Genomic DNA, 11,719 nt, shown 5'->3' on the forward strand with positions numbered 1-11,719 from the left:
CATCACTGAGGAATAAATGAAGAGGAGTGCTGGGTAACTGGGAAGTGTTTCCTATTCCCTGTGCTCTGGGATGGAGCTCCTGCTGCTCTCTTTAGTGCTTAAATTCACTTTTCTCCTCCCAACTCGCCCATCTCCTGCACAAATTTACACAGGGCTGTAAATTCTGTGAGTTATGGGAGGTTTGGAGTAAACCTGGAGTAAACCTGGAGCTGTGGGATCAGCAGGAGGAAAGAAAAAGGAGCTCTCTGTGCTGCTTTAACTCAAGTTTAGCTTTACTGCACCTCTTTAACTTAAGGCAGGTGATTTATTTACTTTGTGAGTAAGCTGACAAGAGAAAAAATGTCATAAAGCAAAGACCACACAACCCCTTTGTGGAAAATCCATGAAGGAGGTCTGGGATGAGCCAAGGAATAATAAAAAAACAGCAAGCTGGGAATGACCAGCAGCTTTTCCACAGATTTATCCAGCTCTAAGTGCAATTATCAGCTGGAGGATTGAAAAGAAGTGCAGGTAGGTTTTTAAAATAATACATAAATAAATGCATTGTCAGAATATCCAGTAGAGGCCAAGTAAAATTGAGTTTAAAACAGGAATGAATGGATTGTGGGTCTTTGGCTCACTGGCCAGCAGARGAAGTTGCAGTTACAAAGGAAGGAGCTGGAAAAGCCCAGGGAATTCAGAGGCAGGAAAGGAGGAAAATTTCACTCAAGCCTTTGGAAAGGCTCTTCCTTGGACACTCAGCTCCTTTCTTGGTAATGTGATCTCTCCCAAAACTGCAGAAGAGATGGAAAGAAAGAAAAAAGAAAAGAGAGGGAGGAGAAARACCACAAAGCCATAAAAGTTGGCAGGAGGAACAAGAAGCAGCTTTTTCCTAAGTTACTCAGAGCTCAAATCGATGGTCTCAGGCTGCTGGTGGCACTGAGCTCTCCAGTGCTGAAATTTCATCCTCCCACCTGACCCCGCTGCCAATATTGCTGATGGAATTAGGATTTCCAGAAAATCACTTGAGCTCAGAGCAGGGCAGGGGAGGAGATACTTCGCACAGAAGTTGATCATTAAATGTTCTCTTGGAGCTGTTTATGGATCAGTTCAGCACCGCCAGCTCCTTGCTCCCAAAAATCTGTAAATCCTTCTCCAGCTCTTGCACACATCATCTTCCCTGTCCCAAAATCTGCAAATCCTGCTCCAGCTCTTGCACACATCATTTTCTCTGTCCCAAAATCTGTAAATCCTGCTCCAGCTCTTGCACACATCATTTTCCCTGTCCCAGTGCCCGTGGTTTGGGTATTTCAAACCAGACTCTGTGTTATTTTCTACCAGGACAGCTCCTTTCCCAGCTGGAATATCCTGGGATGAAGGAATGGCAGGACATCCCAAAGATGCAGCAGGAACAAGGACTGAGAGCTCCAGGGAAAAGGAAATGATGCCATGGACCAAGCCAGTGCTCTGAGCAAGAAAATCCAAATTATCCTCCTGCASCYCAYCAGGAGATGCTCCAGCTGCAGATGAACCCTCCTTATCATTTCTGAAGCTCTGACACACCTTTTTCTRTATTTTATTTCTCAGCATTTCCTTCTTCAAACCAGCTTTTCTCAGTATTTCTGCCTACTTGAGGCAGTGAAAATAAAATCTCAAATAAAGAATATTTAAGAGCTGATTTTTCTCAGGCGTTGGGGAGACACTGAGGCAGGATTCTTGTGTTAAACTAAATCAATCCTCCCCCAGCCATGGCAGAAATGCAGACATGCACCCCTAGAAACACTGAGCTGTGTCCCACTCCTCAGTGGTGGGCAGAAAATCAGCTTTGAACATGCAACTGGCATTTAAAAATACCCAACCAACGACTGAAATGTTAGTAACACATGGGCAAAGCAGCATGAGAAGGACAGAGTTTCTCACCTCCCATCAAACCTGTGCTTCAGGAAGTCAAAGAGAGCTTTCTGCATCATGTCTGTCACCTTGGCAGAGGGGAGAAGATTGAGCAGGGGGTGGACAGGGAGAGARAGAAGCCAAAAGGAAGGAAAGAGGTGAGTAGAAGGCAGGGATACAGGCAAAAATCAACACCCTGATGGGCAGAACCACTGCAGGGCCATGCTCCTGGCACTCCTCAGCAATAAACCCATGAATAAATCCAAGAGCAGATCTGTCACTCTGTGTGCCCTGTGCTGACCTGCACCCAGCATTCCTCACCCCCTTCCACATCCAACACCATTCCCAAAGCTTCACAACATGACACAACCACATGGGATGTCTGCTTGGACACATCACTTGGGCTTTTCCTACAGAACATTGTTAGGAAGGGCTTCAAACTTCAGGGATGGGATTTATTGTGTTCCCAGAGAGGGACAACAGCAGGAAAATGGGATGATCCCACTCCTGGACATGGGAACACACTGGGGATAACAACCCCAAGAGCTGTCATCTCTGAACTCTGATTTCCTGAGCAGCTCCTGGTTCTTTCCAGGCCAACTCAGGCTGACAATTTTTGTCTGCCAGGCCAGGCAGGAGCTTCAGCAAAGCCCCCAGGACTCTCTGCCAGTTTCTTTCTCTCCTTCAAACTCATTCCTTCAGAATTTAGTCAGAAAAAAAACAGTCAAAATAATTTCCCCAAAGTAAGATCAGGCATTTCTGTTATACAGACCACTGTCTGTAATTGAAATKAATATTCTGTGTTACCATCTACACACATTTTTATGTTCAAGGTGTCGTGTTTAGTGTTATTTTCTTTCAAACAGAGACAGGGTGGCAGATTTGAAGAGGTTTTTATTAACCAACAGCCTCTCTCCCCTCCAAACTCGAGAGGTAAATTGATCTGTGGTGCAGCACAGAGGGAATTTACTGCTGTCAAAAAACTTCCCCATCAAATTAAAAGGCAGAGAGAAGAACACAAAGTACCTGCCCTGCTGAGCTGCACCTCCAGCCACTCTCACATAAAAACAATGCCARAACACTGCATTGTGCCAGGGCTGCAGCCTCCCAAAAAAAACCATTCCAACGTCTTTAATAATGTCCTATAAATTACTGACAACATTAATTAAGCTTAATGAAGTGTATCTTTGATTTGATGTTCATTTAGTTCCTGGATGGTTGAGCTCCCCAAAATGCCCTGCTCCAAGTCTCTGCTCATTTAGGATGTGGTGAATGCTCCCTTGGATCTGCAGCAGCCCAAAAAGGCTGTCCTGGTTATCTGGGCACCTTCTCTGCCCATTTTCCATGGGAGGAATCTTTTAGAAGGGTCCAAAGTTTCTTTGCAAATATATTTGAATTTATTCATGAAGTGAAAAAAGGGGARCAACAAGGAAGCTCCTTCGAAATTTTTGCTAATTAAGTTCAAAGCTTGTGCTGGTTTGATGAACATTTTTCATGTGTAGAGTCCAGCTCATTAATTTGACTGCTCCAAATTGTTCTTGTAGCAGACACAAATTCTCTTTTTTTTTTTAACTTGATTTAATCAAGAATGAGTGCACTGAAAAGAATGGATTTCCACTGTGCCTGAAACAGTACAAGTCAGAAGTAACTCTCAGCTCCTACAGAACATTTTTGGTAATTATTTCAGCTAAATCACTTGAAATGATCATAAACAGTTGCACTGGGCCACACAGTGAATTACTGAGGATGATTATAGATAATAAAAGATGAATTAATTGCAAATCTGTGAGTACATACCTCATAGCCTTTGAGTGAGGGGCCCACCAACACCACAGGTCTCATTGATGGCACCACATCATAGGGGGGAATGTGTTCTGTCTGCAGGGAAAAAAAAAACCCTTTAGATCATCAGCCAAGCACCATCCCTGGGCAAATCCTGGGAATTGTGAATTCCAATGAAATAAAGTGGAAAGAAAAAAAAATCACTTACCACTTTTTGTTTCTGTTTTGCTAGAAGACCAAATGAGAACTTGGTTAAGACACACCCATGCAAACAGAAATCCCTCTGCCAAAGCACTGTTTTCTCACTCTGCACCTCCCTCTGCTCAGCCCTGCATTAAACTGGGCATTCTGTACATTAAACTGGGCATTTCAGGTATTAAACTGGATAGTCTATACATTAAACTGGGCATTCTGTGCATTAAATTGGGCATTTCAGGCATTAAACTGGGCATCCTATACATTAAACTGGGCATTCTATACATTAAACTGGGCATTTCATGCATTAAACTGGGCATTCTGTACATTAAACTGGGCATTCTATACATTAAACTGGGCATTTCAGGCATTAAACTGGGCAGTCTATACATTAAACTGGACATTTCAGGCATTAAACTGGGCACTCTGTACATTAAACTGGGCATTTCAGGTATTAAACTGGGCATTCTATACATTAAACCGGGCATTGTGAACATTAAACTGGGCATTTCAGGCATTAAACTGGGCACTCTATACATTAAACTGGGCATTTCAGGTATTAAACTGGGCATTTTATACATTAAACTGGGCATTTCAGATATTAAACTGGGCATTCTGTGAATTAAACTGGGCATTTTGGGCATTAAACTGGGCATTCTGTGCATCAAACTGGGCATTCTGTACATCAAACTGGGCATTCTGGGGCAACTGCTGCCATTCCCAAGGTTTTTCCCAGCCCCTGGCAACTCCTGCATGGTTAGAATAGATTTCCTCTCCTCCCTTGTGCACTTTGCTGTAAAACATCTCAGTAATTTAGCAAAGGGAGAAACGTGAATATTCCTTATAGGGTTTTGAAAACTGATTAGCAACACAAGGGTTTCCCTAAATAAATCCTGTCTTACCTGTGGCTGTAGGTGTGGCTCGAAAGGTGCCAGAAACCATCTCTCCAAGGCTTGAAGAAGAATTTCCACTGGATTTTCTATGGAGCAGAAAGAGCCTCATTAACACCAGGTACTCAAAATGTGGGAGGTTCTGGGGAGGAACCYCCACGAGGAATCACAAAATCATATAAACATAAATTACCTAACAAAACTGCTCAAAAATGAACTGGTTTATCATTATAACTTGGAATTTTTTCCTAGAAATCCAGCAGCACCTCCCTGAATTCAGCAATTTTTCTGTATATTGAGACCCACTGGTTTCCTCTGAAGTTGTGTCAAAAATGATAAAAGAAATTTGGATGCTGTTCAGCCATTCTGAAAGCATTGCCCCAGGTTTATCTCCCAGACTTTTTTCAAGGGATTTGCAACCTCTGGGTCTGGCAGGGTGGAGACTCAGAAAACTCAGGYTGGAAGATGAATAAAGGATGGCAAAGCTGATCTTACAAAAATTRACAAGTCTGGTTTGGGTCAAAATGGAGAGAAGGGAAAAAAAGGAAGAAAAAAGCCACAACTTTAAGAAAAGCTAGGGAGAATTTTAGCACCAAGTTGACCTAAAGCCACGAGGACACAAAACTCTCAGAAATTCCTGTCATTACACCCCACTGCTCTTCCCCAAAGTCCAACACATTTCTTATTTCACATCTCCCCCGCCTGCTCTCCACAAATCCCTATTTCCAGCGGGAATCCCAAACCCAACACTGCAAATGCCCTGCAATAAAGCAGCAGCAGGTGACCTTTAAAAATTTTTCCCTGTGTCAGGAAGGATTTGAGCTGATTTGCAGAAGCCTCACCCTCCATGGAAGCGGCCCCTCTTCTGCTCCTGCTGGATGCGGATGTTCTCCAGGCGCAGCGGGCTCGGGATGAATCCAATCTCACAGCCTTCCTTCACCAACCGTCCTATCCACCAGTCATTGTTGTATTTCTGGAAAACAGCCAGGTCAGTGTGGCCCTGATTCTGAAAYTCAGGCAATTATTGTGTATGACTGAGGCCTGGGAAAAGAAAGGGATGTTAACAACCTACGTGGAGGAGCAACGCTGCATCCCTGAAAAATGGAGACTGGAATGTAGAATTGATAAYGCAAGTGGCTGGAAATTATAAGCATTACTAATACTGTAGCTTTTGCAAACTCACCAATTATGTTCTGATTACTAATTAAACAGATGTCTCTTGACCAATGTATGTTTGACACAAATGTATACTCTGGTTGCTAAAGTGGATAAAAGAGGCTTGTCCAACGATAAAGTTCTTTCTTTCTGTTTTTTTTCACCCACTTTTGTGTGTTTTGTAGCTATTCTTTTCTGTCGCTGTTTGGCCAGCAGCGACAGGTCAGTGCCATCACTCCCTCCTCCAGCTCCCCAATTCCCTTTTTTTGGTGTCCACAATCCTTAATTCCATGCTGGATAAAGAACCAGACTCACATCGAAGAGTCAGAGCAGAGTGTTGAGGCTGTTTCCCCTTGTCCTGTCCCTTCTGATTTAATTTCAAGGTTGATTTAATGAGCAGAACTGATTATTCTGAGCTCAGGCCACCAAACAACCTCCCAGCAGCCACATAAAGCAGTCCAACATAAAAATAACACCTTCAGCTTCCCATCAGAACCATCATTATTGGTTCCTTGTCATATTTAATGATCCACACAAAAGATCACCACCACTGCTAACACTTTCCCTCCCTCCTTTCCAGGTATTTGTATGGATGTTATTAACAGGTTGTGACAATTGAGGAAAAATTCACCTTTAGGAAGAAACCTGAAGTATAGCATTTAATTTTATCACTGACCTTTAGTAACACACATYTTTCTGCTTTATTGAAAGCCTGGTCTCTCCCTAATGATGGAAAGATGAAAAGCAGTATCCTGCTGGATATTGGAGTGGAAAAGGATTTGTTGTAGCTGCTGCCAGCACAGCTTTTGAAGAAAAGTATCTGAAAAGCCTCTGCTCTGTTCTGCTTCATTAGGCAGCTCAGTGTTCAAAAGAAACATTGCTTTTCACAACTGGCTTTGGAGTCATTAAGAGCAGCACGAGTGAATGGGTTTTGTTTGCTYGCCTGGAGGAAAAAGCTATCACAGACATCTCATCTTCAAGATCACCACTGCTCCTGGCCCCACTTTTGCAGGCATTTCAGTCCTTGCAGGAACACAGAAACACCATGTCTCTGTTGTCAGAGGTACAGCAGTGCCTGCTGATGACTGAGACACAGAGCCCCAGCMCTGAAAAATAAATGGGTTTTTTACCAACCCATGCGTTTTAACATTAACCATGATAAACACAAATATTAACATGTAATAAACTAAGGGAATGCAATCCTCATACCCTGAAAAACCTCTTCATCCTTATTTTTATGTCCATTATTTTCTCATTCCAGCTAAGTATTTCCTYTTCCTGCTGTTGTGACCTTGATTTAACAGTGGCAGTAAGCAAAGCTTAATTTGAAGTAGGTTTAGTTCCAGAACTACTGCCAGTCTGTGAACCAGACAAACCCTTCAGGATCCWGCATCCTGCTGCTGGAAATCAGTGAACTCAGAGGCTGTGGATTCCATCCCTGGAAATGTCCAAGGCCAGGMTGGACAGGGCTGGGAGCACCCTGGGACAGTGAAGTGTCCCCAGCCATTTTAAAATTCCTTCCATCAAAAAAAACCAGTGTGGGGTTATGCTGAGGGCTCTGAACACACGAATGCCAAGGCTGCAGCAAGGAACATGGGATTTATCCCATTTTAAAATTCATCCCAAACCAGTGTGGGGTCATGCTGAGAGTATCTGAGCACACAAACACCAAGGATGCAGTGAGGAACATGGGATTCGTCCCATTTTAAAATCCATTCCAAACCAGTATGGGGTTATGCTGAGGGTGTCTGAACACACAAATGCCACAGATGCATGGAGGAACATGGGATCTATCCCATTTTAAGGTCCTTTCCATCCCAAACCAGTGTGAGGTTATGCTGAGGGTGTCTGAGCACACAAAAGCCAAGGATACAGTGAGGAACATGGGATTTATCCCATTTTAAGATCCCTTCCATCCCAAACCAATGTGAGGTTATGCTGCGGGTGTCTCAGCACACAGACACCAAGGATGTAGTGAGGAATACGAAATTTATCCCATTTTAAAATCCATTCCAAACCAGTGTGGGGTTATACTGAGAGTATCTGAGAACACAGACACCAAGGATGCAGGAGGAACATGGAATTTATCCAATTTCAAGATCCCTTCCATCCCAAACYAGTGTGGGGTTATGCTGAAGGCTCTGAACACACAAAAGCCATGGACGCATGAAGGAACATGGGATTTATCCCATTTTAAAATCCATYCCAAACYAGTGTGRGGTTATRCTGAGGGCTCTGAACACACAAATGCCACAGATGTGGCGAGGAACATGGGATTTATCCCATTTTAAGATCCCTTCCATCCCAAACCAGTGTGAGGTYATGCTGAGGGTGTCTGAGCACAAACACCAAGGATGCAGCAAGGAACATGGGATTTATCCCATTTTAAAATCCATTCCAAACTAGTGTGGGGTTATGCTGAGGGCTCTGAACACACAAATGCCAAAGATGCAGCAAGGAACACGGGATTTATCCACATCAGGTCCTTCCTCYCCTGTTTCTCAGTGTGTGGGAGGAGCACATTCCTCCTCCCCGTGGCTGCCATGCCCCTGATTCCTTCTGCTCCCTCAGTAATTGTTACCCCTCCATCCTTTAAGCAGGCACATAATAGTTTGGAGGAGACAGATGAGACACACAGGACACTCCACAAAACAGCAGCTCCTCACTCACTGCAGCTCTTCCACCCTGCCTGAGGGTGACCAGGCTTTGTACCCAGCTTAGCATCATCCCCAAATCTGGAACCGTTGCTTTGGCCCAAGCAGACCCTCCCAGAGCACTGACAAACAAATCCCACAAAGCCTTTTCTCAGCATAGGGAACCATCCCCAAATCCTACTGAGTTACAGCTTCGGGCAGGCTGAGCTGAGCTGAGCTGACAAACAGCAGAAAGCAGATGGTTTACAGCTCAGTGGCAGTGTGAGCTCGGGTGTTTAGGCCTTGGAAGACAACTCTTGGAATGCCAAGACATGGATTTGGGACACTTGTCTGGAAAAATGTACAAGGCAGCCTGAAAGGAGCTGAGAATGTGCAGCTCAGTCAGTGCCTTGACAGTAAAGGGGATCATGTCTAAGGATGCCAAGATCAAAAAGTGGAAAAAGGGAATTTGCTGCCTGTCCCTCCCAAGGAGAGGGAATATGAAGCAATTCCCTGTTCCAGAACCAGAGGAGGGGCAGAAGCAGGTGTTTTCCTCCTGAATRTGCTCTGTCTAAGGGAGATCAGTGCTCTGGAGTTATGATGAGCACGTGTTCAAAGAAAGACACAGATGAGCACTGAACACCCCAAAATAAACCCAGAATGCAGAGATGAAAAAGTGCTTTTGCAAGCTGCAAGCCTCTGCACCAATCTACAGCTCAACGGGGGGTTATGCAAATGTGGAGGGCTCGCTTCAGATAAAAAATTGCACAAAATATGCTCAGCATGCAATAAAATGCAATTTTCTCTACCAAAGCCATACTCAGGGCTCATTTATTCCCATTTTTCCCCCTTGTTTTTGCATCTGTCCTCTTCAGGATTTTCTTTTCTTGCTGTATTATTTTAAGTGTCACTTCCTCCCTGAAAGGGAGCCTGGCTGGTGTTTTCTGAAGGCCTGGTGTGACCTGGTRTGACCTGGTGCTATCCCTGGAATCCCTTTTTACTGCACCATCTCTGATCCATCAGAAATKCACTCTGATGGGAAAAATCTGAACCCACACTTTAAAGAGTATTTTTTCTTTCCTGTGTGATAATAAATTGGTAACACCAAGTGTTCCTAAAGTGCAGGAGCTCCAGGAAAGCTGAAGAACCACCTCATCCTCCCCTGCTCTCATGGATATGGCTCAGCTGCTCAAATCAAAGCCCTTGGCCTGCAAAATGATTCCYTTTCCATGGTTTTACCTCTTTAATGTGTAGGAAGTCCTTGGCATCRAAGGAGATGGCAGTGCTTGGGACAGGAACATCTTCATCCAGAGCTCCACAGTAACTCACGTTGGTCTTGACAGCAAATGCTACTGGTTTGGACTACAAACAGAAAAAAYACATCACAAACACTGCAAACTTTTCATCCATGAAAATTCAGATGCAGTGATTTCACCCTGGCCAGTAGAGTTCAGCTCCCTGGAGAATATCCTCATTTAGAGAGAGATTTTCTGCGGAGAATTTGACTCAGCTGCCCAGCTATTTCAAAATGATGAATTTTGGTGGATTTTAACAGCAGGCAGAAGGGAACTGGGAAAAGGAACCCACCTTGGCCCTCTCGAGCTGGATGGCTGCTTGCTGCTCCCTTTCCTGGCGGATTGCTTCCCTGTCCTCTTCCAAAGAGACATCAGAGTCCGAGGGTCTGCTCGTGTACGAATCTGCTGAGCCCTGAAAGGAAATTCAGGTAAGAAAACACAGAGAAGGAATAAAAACCCCTTCCCCAGGCAAACTGAAAATTACTTTGTTTCTTCAGGTTTTTTTTGGAGTGGGTTTTACACAGACCAAAGTCCTGAGGAAACCTCTCTCCTTTACTTTTTTACTGACACAGTGAAATCCAGCYCAGCTGTGGGCACTGTCCAAAAGTCTTTTATTTAAATCCTGTTTGACAACCTTAGACTCGGGATTGTCAAGGGTTAGGTCACATCAAATATAATTAAGGAATTAAATAGCTTGGTTTGAATCATCCCTCCCCATGAATACRCTCCATTGTGTAAGAGCTTTGTTACCATACACAGAACTTTGTTCTGGGTTTCCAAGGGTAAAAATGGCAAAAAATGACATTTTTTCAGCTGCTCAAGAGGCCAAAACCACAACTCTGTGTTGATACAACATGAAACCAGCACGTTCAGACAGCAGCAGAGAGCATCAGCCTGTGAGGGGRGAAGGAAGTGCTGCCACAGTTGGATTTTTTGCCATTATTTGGAGATTATTCASGATACCTGGCAACCCCTGAAGTGTGGAGTGGTTCCTGTCTTTGCACAGCTCAGCCTRACTCCAGCATCCCACCCACCTGATCATTATGTGTGTGTGGAGCCAGAGGACAGGCAGGGCTTTAACCCTGCAGCTCAGGGAATGTTCATTCCTGATCAATCCGTGGCTCTAGACAGAGCCAATTCCAGCAGAGACCTTCATTACAGCCTTCATTTTTCTCCCTCACATTGATTTATATCCTGCAGCACAGGGACAAATTTCTACTGTGCAAGTCAATATTCTCACTGTCCATGTAAAATCACATATTCTTAAATATTGCTGTGAACACACGGCCACTGCTGTGGATCCAGGGCCATCCACGTGAACCCACATCCCTCTCAAGAGTTCTGCCCATGGACCACAGAGGAGAATTTTCTCCTTGTTCCATCCTCACAACCTCCCTGTCACTGGGAAKGGCAGAATTCCTCCAGGCCAGGAACAGGATTTGCCTGATGGGAGTTAACCCACAGCTGGGATTTTAACATTAAATTCCTTCCAGGACCTACAGAGAGCTGGGAAGACACRAGAGTTGAGGGTCCTGAGCTGGCAGCACTCAGCTCTTCCCAGCTGAACCCACACATCCTGCTCTTTCTGCTTCCCTTGGGATGGAGCAGAGACCAGGGAACCACAGCACAGGCCAGGCCTCCTCACAGAACCTCTCATCCCTCTCAATGCCCGACAGCCCTTTCCATGGAGAAATTCCTGCTGATGTCCCCCCTGCCCATCCCCAGCCCAGCCTGAGGCCGTTCCCTCTCCTCCTGTCCCTGTTCCCTGGAGCAGATCCCAAATCCCCCCGGCTCTCCCCTCCTGTCAGGGAGTTGTGCAGAGCCACAAGGTCCCCCCTGATCCCCCTTTTCTCCAGGCTGAGCCCCTTCCCAGCTCCCTCAGCTGCTCCTGGGGCTCCAG

At 44.8% G+C, this 11,719-nt stretch overlaps 1 protein-coding gene across 4 annotated transcripts in view; it reads right to left on the minus strand.

The window, feature by feature from the left end:
* Window positions 1–11,719, minus strand: part of CACNB4 (calcium voltage-gated channel auxiliary subunit beta 4) — a 53,342-nt gene that overhangs the window by 18,017 nt on the left and 23,606 nt on the right. For all 4 annotated transcript variants that reach the window (XM_057386503.1, XM_057386504.1, XM_057386505.1 and 1 more), the window contains exons 2-8: window positions 10,112–10,231; window positions 9,764–9,886; window positions 5,579–5,709; window positions 4,749–4,825; window positions 3,860–3,879; window positions 3,667–3,747; window positions 1,900–1,958 (exon numbers count right to left, since the gene is read on the minus strand). In XM_057386503.1, the coding sequence (XP_057242486.1) occupies window positions 1,900–1,958; window positions 3,667–3,747; window positions 3,860–3,879; window positions 4,749–4,825; window positions 5,579–5,709; window positions 9,764–9,886; window positions 10,112–10,231 (611 nt within the window). The remainder of the gene's footprint in view (window positions 1–1,899; window positions 1,959–3,666; window positions 3,748–3,859; window positions 3,880–4,748; window positions 4,826–5,578; window positions 5,710–9,763; window positions 9,887–10,111; window positions 10,232–11,719) is intronic.

This window comes from Malurus melanocephalus, unplaced genomic scaffold, assembly GCF_030028575.1.
Source record: "Malurus melanocephalus ecotype Western Australia unplaced genomic scaffold, MMel_1.1 scaffold_977, whole genome shotgun sequence".
Lineage (NCBI taxonomy): Eukaryota > Metazoa > Chordata > Aves > Passeriformes > Maluridae > Malurus > Malurus melanocephalus.